At 44.2% G+C, this 24,710-nt stretch overlaps 1 protein-coding gene across 1 annotated transcript in view; it reads right to left on the bottom strand.

Moving 5' to 3' along the window:
• Nucleotides 1-476: 476 nt before the first annotated feature.
• POLR3B (RNA polymerase III subunit B) overlaps nt 477-24,710 on the bottom strand; it is a 186,349-nt gene continuing 162,115 nt past the window's right edge. The window contains 5 exon segments of the mRNA XM_068278323.1: nt 477-1,614; nt 1,616-1,693; nt 4,718-4,891; nt 9,966-10,079; nt 13,021-13,187. Of these exon segments, the coding sequence (XP_068134424.1) occupies nt 1,569-1,614; nt 1,616-1,693; nt 4,718-4,891; nt 9,966-10,079; nt 13,021-13,187 (579 nt within the window). The 3' untranslated portion in view covers nt 477-1,568.

Raw genomic sequence — 24,710 nt, 5'->3', positions numbered from 1 at the left:
AGAGTTTCTTGTGGGAGGGGTTTCACTACAATATCAGTCATACAGCACCCCCTGATGGTCTGTTTGTGAAAAGCAATAGATTTCTCATGTAAAGGGTGGTATCAGCTACTGATTGGGATAAAGTTCAATTCTTGGTCGGAGTTTCTCTTTAAACCTGACAGTGCCCAATAATTCAAATATAGCAAACAATCGACCTTCCGATCAGGTGCTTGCGATCGGAAGGTAACCATCCACTGGGCCCATAAATGGAAACATTAACTATCTGATGGATTGGAAGGTCTATTGTTATTGGGTACTTTCAGAGATATTCTTCAAGCACCCTATTACTAATGTTTATTCAAAATCAAACTTTTACATGCAGTGTTTTACTATGACTATGCACATCCACCTAGTGATTTTCTGAATATTCTTCCATAAGAAAAAAAATATACAGTGTCTAGGAGTAATAACCCCCCCCCCCCCCCCCCCCCCCCCAATAAAAAATAAATGGCTCTTATTCAATTCACGTTTACTCCTGAGTTTTCACCGAGGTGATATTTTCACACATCAATAAAATGTCTTTTATAGTGGATACGAGACAAACTTTTGCTGCCTTCATTTTTCTGCCCCTTACATATACTTTATTGGGAATCCCCCCAACTGCTTTTTTTAAATTTCAGTTATTACCTAATTGCATGTAACTGAATGTATCTACACCCCCAGCACCTAAGCATTCTGAGTCCCATGCTGCAAGTGCTCATGGGAGCTCAGCCTGGGGAGGAGAAAGCTTTCGTTTGCTGAAGCATTCATGAGATTTCAGAGGCAAGGAGGCGGAGAGGGGAGGAGAAGAGGGGAGGGGAGTTTTCACAGGCTGAGGGCTGGAGATGCAGACCAGCTTGCCTGTGTAATGATGACAAGCAAAATATGGCTGCTCTCATTGCATCACAGGAAGAAATAATCATATACTGTTCAGGCGGTTTGCAGCTAGATTTACTGTGTAAACCATTTAAACTTAAGATAAGATATATTGACAAGTTACTTGATGTAGTTAGTTTTTCATCTCGGATCTGCTTTAAAACCACCAGCAAGCAAGGAAATATTCTGAATAATTTTGACAGTATTTTTTCTCTTACTTTTTTCAATTTCAGAGTGCTGAAAATGTTATTTTAAACAGAAAATGAAAAATTATCTCCTAGGAGAAAACTTGGGAGAAAAAGTGAACTAAATAAGGGCCTTAGTCACTAGCACACAACCTCTCCAGTTTACATTTGTTGAAGGAAAGACCTAGTAGGGATGATCAGTGAGCTGCTGATAGTTGTGAGGATTTTCGGAGCTTGGAACCAGACCAATTCAATGTGGCAGCTTCTGCAATTTGATTGGTCCAGTTCTAAATAAACTACACCAGGATCTCAGTCAGCAGCTGAGCATACAAGTAAGAGGGGCTTGGCAATGGGACCTGAGGTATTGCATTACAGAGTGGCTTCAGGCCGAGCGAAAGCATCTGAAGTTCAGGTAGACAGATGGCAGTTTCCCCTGTGTGTAGGTGACAGGTCCTCTTTGATTTGTTCCATTAAAAGAAAAAACAGTTTTCACTCATTGTATCTGGACAGTTTGAGCCTGGGTATGATATTCATGCAGCTCTTGGAATAGCAGTTTGCAGGCGTATGGGATCCGCAGGGAGGAGACGTGACAGGAGGACTTGCAGTAATGGCACCTAGGAAGACACACACATCAGTTAGGCAAGCTTAATGGCCTTGCTGGGATCACATTTACAGCTCCCTCAGGCCACACCCACAAACAAGGTGGCATACTGGTGAGTGGCAGACTCCCAGGCCCTATGTTCCTTCCATTAAAAACTCTGGACACGCCCATTTCTGATGACCCCCACCCCACTAGATTCACCACCTCCCACTGCTACGCCACCATTTGCTCTGTGAAAATATGTCCTGGTACGCTAAGGAGCAAATAAAAGGCACCCTCGGACGCTTGGAACTGGGACCAGCGCTATAGAACGTACCCTTTGACCAGTATCTGATCACAAGAGGGACTCTGGTTCAGGCTATTTTAAAGAGAAAGTGATGGGGGGGGGGGGGGTGGAGTGGATGGAGGTGAGTGAGCTGTGGGAAGGAAGTGGGAGGTATGGAGGTGGGTGGGCGGAGGGGAGGGAGGTATGGAGGTGGGTGGGCGGTGGGGAGGAAGTAGGAGGTATGGAGGTGGGTGGGCGGAGGGGAGGAAGTGGGAGGTATGGAGGTGGGTGGGCGGAGGGGAGGGAGGTATGGAGGTGGGTGGGCGGAGGGGAGGGAGATATGGAGGTGGGTGGGCGGTGGGGAGGAAGTGGGAGGTATGGAGGTGGGTGGGCGGAGGGGAGGAAGTGGGAGGTATGGAGGTGGGTGGGCGGAGGGAGGGAGTGGGAGGTATGGAGGTGGGTGGGCGGAGGGGAGGGAGTGGGAGGTATGGAGGTGGGTGGGTAGTGGGGAGGAAGTGGGAGGTATGGAGGTGGGTGGGCGGTGGGGAGGGAGTGGGAGGTATGGAGGTGGGTGGGCGGTGGGGAGGGAGTGGGAGGTATGGAGGTGGGTGGGCGGTGGGGAGGGAGTGGGAGGTATGGAGGTGGGTGGGCGGTGGGGAGGGAGTGGGTGAGATGGAGCAAGCATGGGCTCACGAGTAGTTAGGAGTTCCTAAGGACTCGAATGCTTCTTTCTTCAAATGGATTAAAGTGAAGCTGAAGTGAGACAGATATGGAGGCTGACATATATTTTTTTTATTCTGCTTCCCCCTAAAATGTCCGATTGGCTTGTCCACATACATTTTAAACCTGCAGAATAATTTTACAATTAGGCAAAAGCAACATTACCCATATATGCCATATATACTCGACTATAAGTCTAGAAATTTAGGTCTGACTCACTTCAGAAAAGTATAGGGGCCGACTTATACACGAGTCACGGGCAACACTGAGCACACTGAGTAATGTGTGTACTAATAGTACACAATTTCCCCAGTGTTAAGTAATACTTTCTTGATAAAGGAAATACCAAGAAAACACAGGTGTGAAAGTCCTGGCCACAACAATTAACAAGGAAAGGGGCGGGGGGGGGGGGGGGGGGCGGGGGGGTACTGGACTGCAGGAAGGGAAGTAGATAATTGCTGCACTTGGGGCCTGGAGGAGGTATTGGCTGCACTTAAAGCGGACCCAAACCAAACATTTTTTTAATTCAAAATATTTAGTTGCACCGCTCTGACACATACAAAGATAAACACTCCTTCACGCCTATGAGCATTTCAGTGCATGCTTTTCACCCTTCTCTTTTCATAACTAGGGTTATACAGGTGGCAGCCATTACTTCTGAGCTTAGTAGGAGGTTTTAGATCATGGGTGTGTTTGTCATCAGCTACCCTCCCTCACAGGGGCGTCGTCTATGTGAAATCTCACACATGCTGAGATCACCTCCCCTGTGACATCATCAGTAGCAGCCTGTGTTTGTTTTTTTTTATCTCCTCCACCAGTCTGCCGGATTCTGTCCCGGCAATATGAAAGGAAGGGAGGGGTTCCTCCAATAAATGTAAAATATTTTATATTTGTCATCATGCAGCTGAAAAAGGCTGCCATTTATTATTATAAGTTAGAAAATAGATTTTATTTCTGAAATCTTGTATTTTTTATTTGGGTCCACTTTAAGGGCCAGGAGGATTTAAAGGGATACTGTAGGGGGGTCGGGGGAAAATGAGCTGAACTTACCCGGGGCTTCTAATGGTCCCCCGCAGACATCCTGTGTTGGCGCAGCCACTCCCCAATGCTCCGGCCCCGCCTCCGGTTCACTTCTGGAATTCCTGACTTTAAAGTCAGAAAACCACTGCGCCTGCGTTGCCGTGTCCTCGCTCCCACTGATGTCACCAGGAGTGTACTGCGCAGACACAGACCATACTGGGCCTGCGCTGTGCGCTCTTGATGACATCAGCGGGATCGAGGACACGGCAACGCAGGCGCAGTGGTTTTCTGACTTTAAAGTCAGAAATTCCAGAAGTGAACCGGAGGCGGGGCCGGAGCATCGGTGAGTGGCTGCACGGGCACAGGATGTCTGCGGGGGACCATTAGAAGCCCCGGGCAAGTTCAGCTCATTTTCCCCCGACGCCCCTACAGTATCCCTTTAATGGCTACAATACTGTATGCAATGCTGTCATTAACTCCTCCTGGTCCCCATGTGCAGCTGATGATTCTTCCCAAAAGTGCATCCATTAACTTTGCTGGGTAGATTTATACTTGAGTCAATAAAACATTCCAGTTGAACGGGGTCACATATTGGAGTCCACTTATACACGAGGTTAACTTATATTTATAGATACACGTTAATCGTGCCAGGCAACTGTTTACAATATTTAACCACTATCATAAACATTTTGACAACCTGCTAAATGTATTTCCATTCTACAGAATGAAAAGTTAGTTGAAAAAAAAAAATTATGACAAGGGCTGCTGATGGGGACAAAGAACCCCCCCCCCCCACAACTTGGTTTCTTCCGCCATCTGACTGCTCCATCACCCATGTGACGTCACTTCTTGAAAACTCCTCCCCTTCCAGGTCTGCACTCCTGGCCCCCCCATGCCACTCACATAACCACGCCCCCAGCCTATCGGTGCAGATGCTGTCCTAGGCTCTGGTAGGTCTGCCCACTCGCTCCATGTGATGCCCAGTGATGTCAGCGTCCCTCAGAGCATATAGAAGTCCTTCCATCGACTTACCAGCCAGAGTAACCCAGCAGCCCGCATTGTCCACAGACGTCCACCTCGAAGGCGTCACTGGATATCATCAGCCTCTCCAGCAGCAGCATGCTGGCTCCGTAACCGATCAGACAATCGCGCTCCATCTCTCCGAGACGCAAGCCACCATCACGGGATCGGCCTTCCGTGGGCTGTCTGGGAAGACACAGTTCAAAATGGACAGATATCAATAGCCACACTTATTATAAGGGGCTTATGATGGCTAGACGAGGTGAAAATAAACTGAGATAAACAATTGTATCTGTCCTCCTCCTCCTAAAAATGACTTTTTCAGATATCCTACAGTTTTATTGTAAAGCTACTTTTGAAGCTTTTATGGTTTTATTGTCTCTGCTCAATGACACATGCATTGAAGTATGCCAGAGCTAAAATCTGCGAACTACTGTCCTTTTTTATCTCTTTCCTGCTCTCAGAAGCCATTTTCTGCCAGGAAAGTGTTTTATGGCAGTTCATTTTTCACGACACCCCCCTTTTACAGTAATGTTCCTGGTTTCAGCAACAGAAACACTTTCCTAGATCTATTTATATTTCTGTATACTGGTATGTAGTCCCGCCCTTCCAGTGATGTCACAGCCTAGGCTGTTCAGCTGTGAGGAATTCGCCTCTCAGTGCTCTCCAGACCAGGTGTTATTTCTACTAACTTCAGAACACAGTAAACACACATTCCGCAGTGATGCACCTGACAGAACTAAAAACGTTGCCACTTGTGATGAATTTCAGAATGCAAATCAGGGAGAGGAAAGATTTTACAATGGGCAAACACTAAATCATCTATAAAAGAATATTGTAAAAAAAAAAAAAAAAAAAAAAAATTTTTATTCATGACTGTTTTCACGACACTTCCTCTATAACTAATCTGTTCCCTAGCTTCCTCCAGCCTCATTCAAATAGGCAAGTTGGACAGTTTTACCGGATTGAGAGGTGAAAACTTTTGCAGTGGATAAGCCCTGAAGGACAATTATTTTAAAGCTGTATAAACTACAAATGTAAACATTGCATAATTTACTAATAATTGTAGTTTACAAACTACACTGCATTTTAAACTATGAAACAGAGCAGAGTTAATGACCCTTTGAACTTCCCTGCAGTAAAATCTTATCTCAAGTTGTCTTTCCCGGTTTCTTTGATGTATAAGCGCATCGGAAAATAGCATGGCTCTCTCGGAGAGCTCAGATAATCTCTTTTGCATAGATAAGTGAAGTTTCTTAAAGGGGAACTGAAGAGAGAGGTATATGGAGGCTGCCATATTTATTTCCTTTTAAGCAATACCAGTTGCCTGGCAGCCCTGCTGATCCTCTGCCTCTAATACTATTAGCCATAGCCCCTGAACAAGCATGCAGCAGATCAGGTGTTTCAGACTTTAAAGTCAGACCTGACAAGACTAGCTGCATGCTTGTTTCTGGTGTTATTCAGATACTACTGCAGAGAAATAGACCAGCAGGGCTGCCAGGCAACTAGTATTGATTAAAAGGAAATAAACATGACAGCCTCCATATATCTCTCTCTTCAGTTCCCATTTAACTCTTTCTGTACTGGAAACAATACGAGACGCTGTTCTTTGCTACTAATGTCATATTTCTTATCTGTACAACACATGCAATTCATTATATCAAAAGTTTATTTTCACTTCAGATTCCCTTTCAAGGTTATTATGCTGTTGCTTATCTTTTACAGCAGAGAGGAAGTTTTGAGTTCAGGTCTGATTTAATGCCCAATCTGAGGAGTGCCCCTTTAAACCGCTATATAGTCCTCCAGTCCCCATGTCGCTGCAGGCTGGCACTGTTCGGGGGTCTCTGCACCAAAGGGGGACTGAGATTCGACGAAGGGTTAAACAGCAGCCAAGGTTGTTTGGCTTGAAAAGCCCCCATTGAAAGCTGCAGACAAAAGGCCAGCACATTACACAAAGTGGAGAGAAACAGGATATGGTCACAGCTTATCCTGACAGCGCCTTGTCTGCTGCAGATGTTACCGGCGGCAGCACGGATATTAGGGGTCCGGCCGACGGACGGGGGGGTCCGCACATGACCCTCTACAAACGCTGCAAGACGGGGGGAGTCACTCGCCTCAGTGTCTAATGTGTATCAATGTGAAGCGAGCAACAATGGGGGCGACAGAGGAAGAGTCTACATGTTCTGACATGTGTCAGAGAGTGACATGAGCTGGCTCTGTTTACAGTCCGACCGCAGAGGGCGCCCCCTTTATTATCAATGAGCAGCAGCTGCAAAAGGCAGAGCAAAAAACACTTAAAAATGGAGGACACACAAAAAAACCCCCAAAAAACATTTTTCATGTTTTTGCTACAGTATAGAATTAAACAGATCCAGCTCAACCTGCGAGAGGCCTCAAAAAAACAGACTACTTAGTCTACTCACTTCACAAAGTACAGTCTAATGTCCTACCATATTATTATGTATTTATATAGCACTGACATCTTCTGCAGCACTTTACAGAGTACATAGTCATGTCCCTTACTGTCCTCAGAGGAGCTCACACTCTAATCCTACCATAGTCATAGTCTAATGTCCTACCATATTATTATTATTATTATTATGTATTTATATAGCACTGACATCTCCTGCAGCACTATACAGAGTACATAGTCATGTCACTGACTGTCCTCAGAGGCGCTCACACTCTAATCCTTCCATAGTCATAGTCTAATGTCCTACTATATTATTATTATGTATTTATATAGCACTGACATCTTCTGCAGCACTATACAGAGTACATAGTCATGTCACTGACTGTCCTCAGAGTAGCTCACACTCTAATCCTACCACAGTCATAGTCTAATGTCCTACCATATTATTATTATGTATTTATATAGCACTGACATCTTCTGCAGCACTATACAGAGTACATAGTCATGTCACTGACTGTCCTCAGAGTAGCTCACAATCTAATCCTACCATAGTCATAGTCTAATGTCCTACCATATTATTATTATGTATTTATATAGCACTGACATCTTCTGCAGCACTATACAGAGTACATCGTCATGTCACTGACTGTCCTCAGAGGAGCTCACACTCTAATCCCTACCATAGTCATAGTCTAATGTCCTACCATATTATTAGTATGTATTTATATAGCACTGACATCTTCTGTAGCACATTACCCTCTTTCCCTGAAAATAAGACCTACCCTGAAAATAAGCCCTAGCTGGAATTTTGAGCATGCTTGAAATATAAGCCCTACCCCGAAAATAAGCCCTAGCAGAAGTTAAAGAGGAGGAAGAGGAAGCCAGTAAGTGGGGCCACAGCGGTGCAGTACCAATCGAGCACTGATCCTGTCATCCCAGCATACAGCAAGGTTATCAGCTGTGTGCAGGGAAGACAGGGCAGGTGCCTGATCAGTACAGTAGCATACTTTCAAATCCATGAACATCACAGTACAAAGGAACAGGAAAAGAGAGACCCTTCCTGATAGAAATATAAGCCATCCCCTGAAAAGAAGCCCTATCACATATTTTAGAGAAAAAATTAATATAAGACATGGTCTTATTTTCGGGGAAAGACAGTACAGAGTACATAGTCATGTCACTGACTTTCCTCAGAGGAGCTCACACTCTAATCCTACCATAGGCATAGTCTAATGTCCTACCATATTATTATTATGTATTTATATAGCACTGACATCTTCTGCAGTACATTACAGAGTACATAGTCATGTCACTGACCTCAGAAGAGCTCACAATCTAATCCTGCCATAGTTATAGTTTAATGTCTTACCATATTATTATTATGTATTTATATAGCACTGACATCTTCTGCAGTACATTACAGAGTACATAGTCATGTCACTGACTTTCCTCAGAGGAGCTCACAATCTAATCCTGCCATAGTCATAGTCTAATGTCTTACCATATTATTATTATGTATTTATATAGCACTGACATCTTCTGCAGTACATTACAGAGTACATAGTCATGTCACTGACTGTCCTCAGAGGAGCTCACAATCTAATCCTGCCATAGTTATAGTTTAATGTCCTACCATATTATTATTATTATGTATTTATATAGCACTGACATCTTCTGCAGTACATTACAGAGTACATAGTCATGTCACTGACTGTCCTCAGAAGAGCTCACAATCTAATCCTGCCATAGTTATAGTTTAATGTCCTACCATATTATTATTATTATTATGTATTTATATAGCACTGACATCTTCTGCAGTACATTACAGAGTACATAGTCATGTCACTGACTGTCCTCAGAAGAGCTCACAATCTAATCCTGCCATAGTCATAGTCTAATGTCCTACCATATTATTATGTATTATGTATTTATATAGCAGTGACATCTTCTGCAGCACATTACAGAGTACATAGTCATGTCACTGAATGTCCAGAGGAGCTCACAATCTAATCCTACCATAGTCATAGTCTAATGTCCTACCATATTATTAGTATTATGTATTTATATAGCAGTGACATATCCTGCAGCACATTACAGAGTACATAGTCATGTCACTGACTGTCCGCAGAGGAGCTCACACTCTAATCCTGCCATAGTCCTAGTCTAATGTCCTACCATATTATTAGTATTATGTATTTATATAGCAGTGACATCTTCTGCAGCACATTACAGAGTACATAGTCATGTCACTGACTGTCCACAGAGGAGCTCACACTCTAATCCTACCATAGCCATAGACTAATGTCCTACCATATTATTAGTATTATGTATTTATATAGCAGTGACATCTTCTGCAGCACATTACAGAGTACATAGTCATGTCACTGACTGTCCAGAGGAGCTCACAAGCTAATCCTACCATAGTCATAGTCTAATGTCCTACCATATTATTAGTATTATGTATTTATATAGCAGTGACATCTTCTGCAGCACATTACAGAGTACATAGTCATGTCACTGACTGTCCTCAGAGGAGCTCACAATCTAATCCTACCATAGACATAGTCTAATGTCCTACCATATTATTAGTATTATGTATTTATATAGCAATGACATCTCCTGCAGCACATTACAGAGTACATAGTCATGTCACAGACTGTCCTTAGAGAATCTCCCAATCTAATCCTACCATAGTCATAGTCTAATGTTCTTATTCTAATCTACTGCCAATTTTTTTTTTTTTTGGAGGGAGGACCAATTAACCTGCCTGCATGTTGTCAGGTTGTGGACGGAAACCCATGTAAACATAGGCATATAAATGGTGAATGAATACAAGTCTGCGTTTACCTTGTGAGCACAGCCCTGGGCCCCCTGGCACGGGCATGCATCTTGTCCAGCACCATATGCTTCAGCTTCTGATAGTACACAGGTCCAAAGTAAATATAGGCTTCAAGAGCCTCCCTGCAAGACAAGATAGACACAGGATGATCACAGAGTGGCTCAATGCAGAACATTTATTGTCTTAATCTACAGAAACATAAGCGTAGACAAAGGCCTCAATTCACTAAGCTTATCTCCTGTCTTTAATAACGGTTCTGAGGTGTTTCTACAGTTATCACCATGGTGATATAATGGTGATAACTGTAGAAACAGCTCAGAAGAGTTATTAAAGACAGGAGATAAACTTAGTGAATTAAGGCCAAAATGTCTTAAAATGGAGCAACAATGAAGACTGTTTTAAGACTCATACACACATCCAAACAAGCCTCCGTAGAAGCACAGTTGTGAGCGAAATGGCCGTCAGGCATCCTGTACCCGGCACCCACCACCACCCACTGTGCCTCCTCACTCAATTTGGTATGTGTCCCATCTTTGAACTTTGGATTTTGCACTTGTTTCTCTTGCAACAATAAATCCAGTCACTACAGCAGTGCCAGCATCTTTCTTTTACTCTATTTACTGACCTAACACATCCAAACAATCCGCCCAACCATCCTCTAAATTTGGTCTGTTGGAAGACAGTTGGGCATGTATACGGCTGGCAAACAACAAGGTGACCAACTGATACCACAGGTGGTTTGCCAGATCCAACTGGTGGATCAACCCGCCCAACTATCATGCAGGTTGGAACGTGTGTACAAGTTCTTTAAACAACTGTGTTGTGTTTGAAAGCGGACATGTTGTGCAGTCTGTTTAGCTTGCACACATAGTAAACAGGTGCAGAGTATGCAGGGCTAAGGTACTGAAGCTTTTCTCCCAAACACACTTACTGCATAAGATCAAGTTACTAAAATGAGAAAAACAAAAATAATGAAAAAACAAACAAACAAAAAAAACCCACAACACTGGCCACAGGAGCCTGCAGGTAAAATACCGGGGTTGGGTATAAAACATAGCAGCGCTGCTTTCATGTAAGCTCTGCAAGTGTATGTGTATACATGCCCTTAGCCCAACCCTTATTGAAACCCTTTAAACACCTTTTAAAAATAACCTCTCTCTCGAGCTATGGTTAAAGGGGCCCACACACTGCTCGATTTCAGCCATCGATCGATTCTATGGAATCGATTGACTGATCGGAAATTTATTCTATCAAATCTATCAATCGGTCGGTTTGCAGCCGATTTCAATTGATTTGATCTATCTGATAGGATGGAAAATCTAGGTCGATCAGTTGCATTGGATCTAATGGTCCAATAATGCAATTAGATCGATTTCCAATAGATTTCAGAATAAAATCTGTTCCTAGTGTGTGACACACATCAGATAGATTCCTGTCAGATTTGACTTGACAGACATCTGACAGAAATCTATCTGATAGCCGAATCTGCTGCAAATCTATAAGTGTATGGCCACTTTTACCGTACCTCACCCAAACATCTACCTAGCTACAACTGATAACCTTACATTATTCTGGATTTTACCCCTTCAGAAATTCTCCAACCTTCCAAACCCATGAAACTAATGACTACCGTTGGGGTTGGCATTTCCCCCCATATCTCCCATATTTCAGCCCTCCCGGTGATGCGGCACTGAGAAATGTTTCATCTTCTTTCAAGGAATAAACCTCAGCTAAAAGCTAATTATAATACAAAACAAACTACAATACAACCCTGTTCCAAACTACAATAGGGTCGCTGTTATCTGGCACCTTTGGGGATCATGTGCTTTCTGGTTGCTAGAGAATCCATGTTAAAAGTAGGTCTAGCTAAAAAAGTACTATACCCCACTCAAACATATCATTAACTCTGTATTAAATCTTAAAGAAAGCCTAGCTGACAAACCAATTTCGAGCCGAAATCGGTTGCATGTATCGATCGCATGTATCAATCTGACATGCTGTAAAATCTCAGGTTGGCATGCTCGATAAGGTGTGCAGCGGTAAGGGCTGAGATAATCGAAAGCAAATGTGACGGAAACCCCCGGCCGAATCTCCCAAATGTAAATATATCAAAGTCCCCCCCCCCCCCCCCCCCCAGATGGCGAGCATGAATACTTAACCAGTCCAGTGCCGCCACTGCACTCTTCTTCCTCATTCGCGCCCCACGTGGTTGCCGGTGTATTGCACGTAAGGGTGCATGTGTGATATCTTTTATTGAATTCAATAATATTAGAGGTCAGTAAAAAAAGTGTTTTGTCAGTACATTTTTTGAGCTTTGTCAGTAAAAATGTGTTTCCGAGGTTGGCAACACTGCCTGGGGCTTGCTCCAGCTCCATGCGCATGGATAGCTCCCACCCCGCCGTCCTCCGCCCTCTCCAGCTCCTGTACCGGTTCCCGTAACCAGTGGCAGCCAGTCTGCGCAAAAGAAGTGCGCCCTCTACGTATCTCTCCAGCAGCTGCCGCAGCGATACGTAGAGGGAGCACTTCTTTTGCGCAGACTGGCCACGACTGGCTGAAATTATGGGATCCAGTACCCGTGGGAGATCCATGAAGATGAGGCTGGCGTAAGCCCCAGGTATGTATAAAACTTACAACGATTCAGCTCTGGTACACTTTAAAATACAGCAGTGTTCTCCCCAGGATCTTTTAGCCGGGTGCTCCATCCGGCTAGTTTTGGTTTGCACCTGGCTGTCATTAGCTCACCAGCTCATATGCTGTAAGCAGAGTTGCACACAGAAGCACCGGCCCTGCATTCTCTCATCTCCCCCCCCCCCCCCCCCCTCTACTTTTTCATGCCACCCGGCTGGAAAACAATTCTGGGGAGAACACTGTACAGTAACTGAAAGTATGTTATTCTTGGGGGAGCCGTGAGGCCCAGTCTTTCAGCACAGCAGAGTCCACAAACAGCCCAAGAACTTGGTCCTCACCACTGTGAAGACCTTCAGCGATTTGTACTAGTTGGTTTAGACTGTTGGGTAGTTGAATTCTGGATAACCAGGACTGTACTGTGTTTCAGGTTCTTACCCGGTGATTCCTGACGTGACGTAATCTTTCCCCAGGTAGTTGTAGCCGTAGCGTATGAGGTCTTCACAAACATCTTTGACTTTGCTGCCTCCAAAGGCTGTTCCATAATGGAAGCGCCCATCCAGGACTCCGGCCTTCCCAGCTAAGAGTTCAATGAGCTTCCCAACCTGTATGTAGACATGCGGAACTTCATGAAGGACTAATTTTTTAGGTTTTCTTATTAAGACTAAAATACAATGACGGGCCTAAAATATGTGACACCTATTGACCATCAGATGACCACTGGACAATCCCAATATTCATGGTCAGGATGGGAAAAGACTGTACACCTGTATGGTCAATCCTTTAGTCCACTATGGTAGAGTGAGCGAGGTGTGGTCTGGTGTTAGCCGTGAAGCAGATCTGCAGACATCAAACCAACAAACTGGTTCAGGTAACGCCTTTGGTGACCAACTCTACATAGTTTCTGTGCTTTCAAAACTTTCAGTTTCTTCTCCGGGCATGGTATAGAACTGGATCAGAACCATGTATTCTAACCAGCTTGAAAGAAAGGGGGAGAGCCCGATATGGTGTAGTATGCTAATAAGGTGATGTCTGATGCAAACACACACAATGATTGTACTCACAAGGACGGGTCGCCACCAAGGCAACCACTGGATAAGCAGGCGGGGAGAATTGTAACCTGACCCCGCTCAGGGTTAAGAAGTCGCTCTCTGTAGATAGAAGGAAATGGGGATACACCCCGAAACCCAGGGTGGACTAAACAATTATGTGGTATAACAATAGAGGCGCCAAGTAGAGTCAAATTAGTTAAAATTGGTAAAAAGGGGGAAGTGGGTGGACTCACCTCCCTTCTGAAAAAATGGCCAGACAACGGGCAGGCTACTTCAAGTTTAAAGTAACATTTATTATGGGCTCCAAAAGTGCAACACGTTTCAAGGGTAACAGTCCCGCTTCTTCAGGCAAACAATTTTTGGAGGGAGCAAAGTCGGGTCAAGAGCCAGATACAGAACCTCTGGACACAGCCAGACACAGCGCCTCTGGACACAGCCAGATACAGCGCCTCTGGACACAGCCAGATACAGCGCCTCTGGACACAGCCAGATACAGCGCCTCTGTCCAGAGACGCAGTATCTGGCTCTTGACCCGACTTTGCTCCCTCCAAAAATTGTTTGCCTGAATAAGCGGGACTGTTACCCTTGAATTGTGTTGTACTTTTGGAGCTCATAATAAATGTTACTTTAAACTTCAAGTAGCCTGCCCGTTGTCTGGCCATTTTTCAGAAGGGAGAGGAGTCCACCCACTTCCTCCTTTTTAACAATTTTAACTAATTTGACTTTACTTGGCGCCTCTGTTATACCACATAAATGTATCCTAACCACGTAGAATCTCATATCACAAGGAAACCACAAAAATTAACAGAGAGGACATCCATACCTCATGCTCAGGATTTTAGTAGATTTGATTGAAAAAAAAAAAGCTGCATTACTGTATATCAATTAGGGCTGATCAGGAAATGCTACTAAACCAAGAACATGTGCTCTCACTTCATGTCTTGTATGTAAACTCCTTAAAGGACCACCATCACTAAAATTGTAAAATACATGTAAACACATACAGATAAGAAGTAGGATTCCTTCAGAGTAAAATGAGCTATAAATTACTTTTCTACAATGTTGTGGTCAATTACGGTAGTTAGTTGAAATCTGATGAAACAAGCAGGTTACGGACTAGTCCATCTCTTCATGGGGAATTCTCAGTATTATATACATTTTTTACAAAAAGCACTCTGTGGATGCACCCTGTACAAAGATGCAGCTGTGATGGTAATGGGAGAGTGTTCATATGAAAAAATACAAAAAAAAAATGTATTCCTCAAGCAGGGCCAGATTTATAATTGTGCCCCCAAGTAAAGATAACAAATGAGAATGGAATTGGACCAATCAAATGTACTTCCTGTTAGCTTCCAAGTTGCATCCCATCTGCATGCAAGATGGAATTGTTATAGTAGCATCTCGTCTACTCATTATTCCCTAGGCCAGTGATGGCTAACCTTGGCACTCCAGCTGTGACAAAACTACAAATCCCATCATGCATCTGCCTCCCCGAGTGATGCTTAGAGCTGTCAGAGTATTGCAATGCCTCATGGGACTTGTAGTTCCAGCACAGCTGGAGTGCCAAGGTTAGCCATCACGGCTCTAGGCCAATCGTCTCGTACTGCCAGCCGCGCTCATCTCTTCAAGTATGCCAGTTCCCTTTCTCTGTATGCATCAACAGCTCCATAGTCTATGTGAAGCCCTTATGTACAGTAGCCCCTCTTTACCAGGCAAAGCCCCCACCATGGGCAGAACCTCGAAACTCCCCATTTGAAGCAGCTGTTCTACCCAAACACGGTGTATAGCAGGGCCTGTAGGCCAAGGTTTGCAAAAACTGCAGAAATTAAACCACCATCAGGTGAGCAAGAACCGACCAGGACAATAGATTGTCATCTGATCTGAGCATGAACGTCAGTCTGGGCTTCAGTCATGTACTATCTCTCCCAGGCTTTTCTCAAGTCAAGCAATAATGGTCGGTGGAGATAACGGGAAGAGAGAAAGGGAACATTTTATAGACTATGGGTGGAGATCTGTTCCAAGCTTTAGTTGTGTCTAGCACTAATGGCCGGTGGAGGTAAAGGGAAGAGAGGCGAGACGAAATTCCAATCCAATCCAAAAAAGCTTTATTGGCAGGACCAAATACATTTAGCATTGCCAAAGCAAAACAAAACATTAACATGGGGAGTGGGGATTGTGGGAATAGGGGAAGGATATAGGGGGTTGGGGTATATAGTCCATAGGTGTGTGGAGGATGTAAGGGACAATATGGGGGGCTGGGATATACAGTCCATAGGGGGGTATTGGGGATATACAGTCCATGTGGAATCATGTTCCTCTCAGTTGGTGGCAGGATGTTACATATCGGGCAGCTATTTGCACGGTTGTTTCCTCCTCCCCCAGTAGGATGTAGAGTTTCCTCTCCATCTGTGGAGGTAAAATCCTGGATGTGGGCAGAGAGTCTCTGGAAGTGGGCGGTCCTCACAGGTGCGTATTTGCTGCAGTGTAGACTATAGACTATGGGTGGAGATCTGTTCCAAGCTTTAAAGGATACCCGGGGTGACATGTGACTTGATGAGATAGACATGTGTATGTACAGTGCCAAGCACACAAATAACTAGGTTGTGTTCCTTTTTTTCTTTCTCTGCCTGATAGAGTTAAATATCAGGTATGTAAGTGGCTTACTCAGTCCTGACTCAGACAGGAAGTGACAACAGTGTGACCCTCACGGATAAGAAATTCCAACTATAAAACACTTTCCTAGCAGAAAATGGCTTCTGAGTGCAAGAAAGAGATAAACAAGGGGCATTTCTTATCAGTGAGGGTCACGCTGTAGTCACTTCCTGTCTGAGTCAGGACTGAGCAAGCCACTTACATACCTGATATTTAACTCTTTCAGGCAGAGAAAGAAAAAAAGGAAAACAGTTTAGGTATTTGTGTGCTAGGCACTGTACATACCCATGTCTATCTCATCATGTCACTTCGGGTATCCTTTTAATCATGTCCATCACTAACGGTCAGTGGAGTTAAAGGGAAGAAAGACGAGAGAAAATTCTATAGACCAAGGTGGTGATGTGTTCTAGTCATTACCGGTAGTTGTGTCTAGCACTAATGGCCGGTGGAGGTAAAGGAAAGAGAGGTGAGAGGAAATTCTATAGACTACGGGTGGTGATCTGTTCCGTCATGTCTAGCACTAACGGTCTGAGAAGGTGAAGGAAAGCAAGTGAAGTGGAAATTCAACCTATCGGCAAAGCTGCACCACACCAGTGCCCGTCCCACCGTCCTTTCTCCACTCACATCACAAAGGTCAAGCAGAACAGGACACAGACTACGCATGACGCAACCGTTCAAGACTACATAAAGCTGCATAATAAAAAAATAAATAGAAAAAACATCAAGGGCCGATGTCAAAGCGAAGCTGTGACCTAAAATAAAGTGTAATGTTTGGACTTGACAGTTATCTCGTAATAACAGTTGCCATTTCAGGAGACCACCGCAATCTTCTAAAGCGTGACCAATGGAATTGCTCTGGATTAGAAGTCAATTTTCCAACGGGGAATGTAAATCTCTCGCTGGTCCCCTCAAGTGTCTCTAAAACTGGCATTAAAAGCAGCTGGAGGTTTATTAGTTTCACTTTCTGGAAAACTGTTAAATGGATTTCCCTCATTTATGAACAAGTAGATAATTTTCAAGCAAGTCTCTGAAACGTAAGCAGATCCTGTCCATAAAGACGACTAAAAGTCGTTTAAATACCAGTCCAGCTAAACCAATAAAACAGTCTCCTTTACCTGATATTACAGCTTTAGACTGCAACAGTTCAGCCGGAAGTATAGCCGGAAGGAATATGCCAAAAATCTCCTAAAACTGAGGAGTCAAAGTAAACCTGCACTGGCAGGAACATAGGAAGTGCCATAGCTGGCTCTCTTCTGAAAGCAGGATTGTCAGCCACAAAATCAAATTCCATTTACTCACTGCTCTGTGCTCATTAACCACCCTGGCGTTCTGATAAGATCGCCAGGGAGGCTGCGGGAGGGTTTTTTTTTAATAAAAAAAAAACTATTTCATGCAGCCAACTGAAAGTTGGCTGCATGAAAGCCCACTAGAGGGCGCTCCGGAGGCGTTCTTCCCATCGCCTCCGGCGCCCAGAATAAACAAGGAAGGCCGCAATGAGCGGCCTTCCTTGTTTTGCTTAGATCGTCACCATAGCGACGAGCGGAGTGACGTCATCGACGTCAGCCGACGTCCTGACGTCTGCCGCCTCCGATCCAGCCCTTAGCGCTGGCCGGAACTATTTGTTCCGGCTGCGCAGGGCTCGGGCGGCTGGGGGGACCCTCTTTCGCCGCTGCTCGCGGCGCATCGCAGCACACGCGGCTGGCAAAGTGCCGGCTGCGTGTGCTGCACTTTATTTCATGCAAATCGGCCCAGCAGGGCCTGAGCGCCAGCCTCCGGCGGTGATGGACGAGCTGAGCTCGTCCATACCGCCAGGCTGGTTAAGTAGTCAACTTCATGACCCTACAATGCAAGCATTCCAATATAATCATAAATGTTTCCACTGTAATAAATCGTATCTTAGTCAGCCCGGCTCTGTTCTGGTACATTGTCGGGGAGAGGGAAGCTTGCTATCTCCCCTCCCCACATTACTGCTCCTCACTGATTGGCTGAGGGCAGTTCAGTGTGACACGAGGCTGAGAAGGGAAATACGCCTCACCCCTGTGCAGAAGCTTCTGAAATCTGATCTATGCTGTGCTCACGTGTTTACAAAGCAAGATAGATAGCGCAGTTTCTAGGAGGAAAAAAAAAAAAGTAAGGGAGGAAATAACATCAAGATTGGCATCAATCAGAGGCAATAATGATGAAAACTGCCTGGAACAGTTTTCTCCTTATTTACTATATAAAATTCACTGAAATCAACTCATCTTCCGCAGGGTATATAGTTTTGTCACAGTCTCTCAGAGGAGCTCACAATCTAATCCCTACCATAGTCACATGCAAGTACTGTGCATTGTAGGTATCCTAGCGTAGGGACAATTTTTAAAGCAGTTTAAAACGCAGACAAAACAGTCAACAAAAATGAGTTTTCCTACTTTTTATAACCCATACAATTATCATATTTGCTTTTGTGCACAAGTATTAAAATTTCTAAATTATAACTTCCCAAAGTTCAGTTTATTTACTTTGAAAGCTGCTGGTGCATTTTATTCATAACTGTTGTAATTCTGTTGTAAATGCAGCAGCAGTGATTTCTGACCCGTGTTTCACTCCAGGACTCATTAGCATAAGTTTCTGCACATCCAGAGAATGTTTACTTAATTGTATCAAGTAAAGAATGTGTACAGAAGATAAGCTAATCACCAGTTCCGATGTGGCAGCCCCTGCAGGAGAAAAAGTCAGTCCTGTGATGTAACCCTGTAAATGCTGTTTTACTAAAAAAAAAAAACCATTGTGTTAGTTGATTATATGCTGTAAATAATCTTTTAGAACAAAGACGAAATACTGGGTTATATTCCACTTTAAAGGGGAACTGAAGAGAGAGGTATATGGAGGCTGTCATGTTTATTTCCTTTTAGACAATACCTGTTGCCTGGCAACCCTGCTGATCCTCTGCCTCTAATACTATTAGCCATAGCCCCTGAACAAGCATGCAGCAGATCAGGTGTTTCAGTGGTTCAGACTTATAAGTCTGATCTGACAAGACTAGCTGCATGCTTGTTTCTGGTTTTAATCAGATACTACTGCAGAGAAATAGACCAGCAGGGCTGCCAGGCAACTGGTATTGATTAAAAGGAAATAAACATGACAGCCTCCATATACCTCTCTCTTCAGTTCCCCTTTAAAGGGATACTGTAGGGGGGTCGGGGAAAAATGAGTTGAACTTACCCGGGGCTTCTAATGGTCCCCCGCAGACATCCTGTGCCCGCGCAGCCACTCACCGATGCTCTGACCCCGCCTCCAGTTCACTTCTGGAATTTCAGACTTTAAAGTCAGAAAACCACTGCGCCTGCGTTGCCGTGTCCTCGATCCCGCTGATGTCATCAAGAGCGCACAGCGCAGGCCCAGTATGGTCTGTGTCTGCGCAGTACACTCCTGGTGACATCAGCGGGAGTGAGGACACGGCAACGCAGGCGCAGTGGTTTTCTGACTTTAAAGTCAGAAATTCCAGAAGTGAACTGGAGGCGGGGCCGGAGCATCGGTGAGTGGCTGCGGGGGCACAGGATGTCTGCGGGGGACCATTAGAAGCCCCGGGTAAGTTCAGCTCATTTTCCCCCGACCCCCTTACAGTATCCCTTTAAGGGAAAGCCAATTAATTAACTTATCTGTGTGTTTTTGGGATGTGGGAAGAAAGCGGAGTGCCCGGAGGAAACCCACGCAGACACGGGGAGAACATACAAACTTTGTGCAGATAGTGCCCTGGCTGGGATTCTATGGCTCTATGGCATGTAATCACTAAACACAGCCAGAAGTCAGAGGTACGAAATATTAATTCATAAACAGAAATTAAAAAATGAAAGGACAGAAAGACACCTACCGTCATACGAGATGGGAAACCGTGAGGATTCATGATGATGTCTGGGCAGACGCCAGTGTCACAAAAGGGCATATCTTCTTGGGGCACTATCAAACCGCACACACCTGCCAGGAAATAAAAAATGTATATAAAAAAAACAACACTAAGCCTGTTGCTTTAATCATAAAGCGGACCACACACCATACAATTGTTTAAATATCTGTTAAATTGAAGAATCGCAATCAATTTTTCTGACTGACCGTAACAATTCAAAAATCGGACCAATGTACCACACACCTATGTTCAATTTTTCCCCAATCATGAATAAAATAATTGCAAGCTCAGAAAAAATTGATTGGAACTGTACATCAAGCAATTGACAATCCATCACACACCATACAATCCATATATATAAAATAGGGTGTGTGTGTGTGTGTACAGTGTGTGTGTGTGTGTGTGTGTGTGTGTAGTGTGTGTGTGTGTACAGTGTGTGTGTGTGTGTGTGTGTGTAGGTGTGTGTGTGTGTGTGTGTGTGTGTACAGTGTGTGTGTGTGTGTGTGTGTGTGTGTGTGTGTGTGTGTGTGTGTAGTGTGTAGTGTGTAGTGTGTGTGTGTGTGTGTGTGTGTGTGTGTGTGTGTGTATAGTGTGTGTGTGTAGTGTGTGTGTGTGTGTAGTGTGTGTGTGTGTGTAGTGTGTGTGTGTGTGTGTGTGTATAGTGTGTGTGTGTAGTGTGTAGTGTGTGTGTGTAGTGTGTGTGTGTGTGTGTGTGTAGTGTGTGTGTGTGTGTGTAGTGTGTGTGTGTAGTGTGTGTGTGTGTGTGTGTGTGTGTGTGTATAGTGTGTGTGTGTGGTGTGTGTGTGTAGTGTGTGTGTGTGTAGTGTGTGTGTGTGTGTGTGTGTGTAGTGTGTAGTGTGTAGTGTGTAGTGTGTAGTGTGTAGTGTGTGTGTGTGTGTGTGTGTGTGTGTGTGTATAGTGTGTGTGTGTAGTGTGTAGTGTGTGTGTGTGTGTAGTGTGTGTGTGTGTGTGTGTGTGTGTGTGTGTGTGTGTAGTGTGTGTGTGTGTAGTGTGTGTGTGTGTGTGTGTAGTGTGTGTAGTGTGTGTGTGTGTAGTGTGTGTGTGTAGTGTGTGTGTGTGTGTGTGTGTGTGTATAGTGTGTGTGTGTAGTGTGTAGTGTGTGTGTGTAGTGTGTAGTGTGTGTGTGTGTGTGTAGTGTGTAGTGTGTATGTGTAGTGTGTAGTGTGTGTGTGTAGTGTGTGTAGTGTGTGTGTGTAGTGTGTGTGTGTACAGTGTGTGTGTGTACAGTGTGTGTGTACAGTGTGTGTGTACAGTGTGTGTGTAGTGTGTGTGTGTGTGTAGTGTGTGTAGTGTGTGTGTGTGTGTGTAGTGTGTGTGTGTGTGTGTGTAGTGTGTGTGTGTGTGTGTGTGTGTAGTGTGTGTAGAGTGTGTGTGTGTGTGTGTGTGTGTGTAGTGTGTAGTGTGTGTGTGTGTAGTGTGTAGTGTGTAGTGTGTGTAGTGTGTGTGTGTGTGTAGTGTGTAGTGTGTGTGTGTAGTGTGTAGTGTGTAGTGTGTGTGTGTAGTGTGTGTGTGTGTGTGTGTGTGTGTGTGGCGATCACGCGAAACTTGGTACACAGATCCCTTACTACCTGGGATGATATGTTCTGGGGGTCTCGGGTCCCCCCTGCACACCTGGGCGGAGCTACAAACAGCAAATCAGATTTCACCCATTCAAGTCAATGGAAAAAATGTAAAAGGCTGCCATTCTCACAGTAATCAAGCCACAGTCCCCACACTTGGCACAGTTGGTCACTTGGTGACCGAGGTTACAAATCCAGGAAAAGTGGGCGGAGCATAAAACTGCCAATCAAATTTCAGCCATTCATTTAAATGGGAAAATGTAAACTGCAGCCATTCTTAGACTGTTAATCGCAGGGTTCTCAAACTTGGTACACTTGGTCACTGGGTGAATACGATTACGATTCAAGAAAATGGGTGGAGCCTACAACAGCCAATCAAAATTCACCTATTGATTTTCAAGGGGAATATTTAAACTGCTGCTATTCTTACACTTTTAATGGCAGAGGCTTCAAACCTGCTACAGTCAGTCATTGGGTGACTGGGGTCCAAATTCACTAAAGGGGCGGGGCCACATACAGCCAATCAGATTTCCTTGGTGAATAAACTGCTTCCATTCACATATTTTTTATGCCAGGAACCTGACAGCTCACAAACTTGGTCATTGAGTGACTGTGTGTCCAGGTTACAAAAAGTGGGCGGAGCCAAAAAAACTTTTATTGGGAAAATATAAACTGCAGCCATTTTTACACCGTTAATGGCAGGGTTCTCAAACTTTGCACAGTTGGTCACTGGGTGACTGAGATTAAGATTTTGGAAGGTGGGTGGAGCCTACAACAGCCAATAAAAATTCACCTTTTGATTTTCAAAGGGAATATTTCATCTGCTACCATTCTCTTATACTGTGAAAAGCAGATTCCTCAAACCTGGTACAGTTGGTCGCTGGGTGACTGGGGTCCAAATTCGGAAAGGGGGCGGAGCCACAAACAGCCAGATTTGTTTATTTTTCAATGGGAATATACAAAGTATTGATACCAAGGACCCCAAAGCCGATAAACTTGATAACTGAGTGACTGTATGTCAAGGTTAGAAAAAGTGGGCGGTGCCAACAACTACATTTTTAACATGGCAGGGTTCCCAAACTTTACACAATTGGCCACTGGGTGACTGGGATGAATATTCAGAAATGTGGGTGGAGCCTACAACAGCCAATCAAAATGTACCTATTGATTTTCAAGGGGAATATTCCCATTGCTACCATTGTCACACTGTTAGTGGCAGAGGCCTCAAACCTGATACAGTCAGTCATTGAGTGACTAGGGTCCAAATTCACTAAAGGGGTGGAGCCACAAACAGCCAATCAGATTTGTTAGATTGATTTCAGCCATTCTGTTATTGGCAGGGTTCTCAAACGTGACACAGTTGGCCACTGGGTGACTGGGACTAATATTCAGAAAAGTGGGTGGAGCCTACAGCAGCCAATCAAAATTCACCTTTTGATTTTCAAGGGGAATATTTACATTGCTGCCATTCATGCACTCTTAATGGCAGAGGCCTAAAATCTGCTACAGTCAGTCACTGGGAGACTGGGGTTTAAATTCTGAAGGGATCAGGCCAAAAACAGCCAATTAGATTTGTTTAATTTCAATGGTAAAATGCAAAAATGTTCAAATTCAGTAAAGGTGCGGAGCCAAAAACAGCCAGATTTCTTTGCTGGATAAACTGCTTCCATTAGCACAATTTTGATGCCAGGAACCCAAAAGCTCACAAACTTGGTCATTGAGTAGTGACTGTGTGTCAAGGTTACAAAAAGTGGGTGGAGTTAAAAACAGATTTTTCTGGGAAATTGTAAACTGCAGCCCTTCTTCACTGTTAATGGCAGGGTTCTTAAACTTAGCATAGCTGGTTACTGGGTGACTGAGATTAATATTCAGAAAGGTGGGAGGAGCCTAAAAATGGCAATCAAAAATCACATGTCACTTTTCAAGGAGAATATTAAAATTGCTGCCATTCTTGCTCTTATGGCACAAGCCTCAAACCTGGTACAGTTGGTCATTGGGTCACTGGGGTTCAAATTCAGAAAATGGGACAGAGCCACAAATGGTGAATCAGATATGTTTCATTTCATGGGAAAATACAAATTATTGATGCCAAGGACCCCAGAGCTCACAGAATTGGTAATTGAGTAGTGACTTTGTGTCCAGGTTACAAAAAGTGGGCGGAGCCAAAAACAAATTTCACTGGGAAAGTGTAAACTGCAGACCTTCTTACACTGTTTATGGCAGGGTTCAAAAACTTTGCCCAGATGGTCACTGAGTGACTGAGATTAATATTCAGGGAAGTGGGTGGAGCCTATAATAGCCAATCAAAATTCACCTGTTGATTTTCAAGAGGAATATTTAAATTGCTGCCATTTTTACACTGTTAATAGCAGATGCCTCAAACCTGCTACAGTTGGTCATTGGGTGACTGGGGTTCAAATGCTGGAGAGGGGCGGAGCCACAAACGTTCTATCGGATTTGTTTAATTTCTATGGGAATATACAAATGATTGATGCCAAGGACCCCAAATCTCACAAACTTAGTCATTGAGTGTTTGTGCGTTAGGGTTAGAAAGTGGGCGGAGCCCACACCAGTCAATTACATACCCGGGCAACGCCAGGTCATCAGTGGGTGGAGACAAATACAAATTTCACTGGGAAAATGTAAACTGCAGCCATTCTTACATTGTTAATGGCAGGGTTTTTAAACTTTGCACAGTTGGTCACTGGGTGACTGGGATTAATATTCAGAAAAGTGGGTGGAGCCTACAAAATTAGGCTCCACCTATTGCTTTTCAAGGGGAATATTTAATTGCTACCATTCTTGAACTGTTAATGGCACAGGCCTCAAACCTGGTACAGTTGGTTATTGGGTGACTGGGGCTCAAATTCAGAAAAGGGGGTGGAGCCACAAACAGCCAATCTGATTTTTTCATTTCAATGCAAATTATTGATACCAAAGACCGCAAAGCTCACAAAC

The sequence above is a fragment of the Hyperolius riggenbachi genome, chromosome 3 (genome assembly GCF_040937935.1).
Source record: "Hyperolius riggenbachi isolate aHypRig1 chromosome 3, aHypRig1.pri, whole genome shotgun sequence".
Classification (NCBI taxonomy): Eukaryota; Metazoa; Chordata; class Amphibia; order Anura; family Hyperoliidae; genus Hyperolius; species Hyperolius riggenbachi.
The sequence above is the reverse complement of the archived record's forward strand: the minus strand, read 5'-3'. Positions and strand labels throughout refer to the sequence as shown.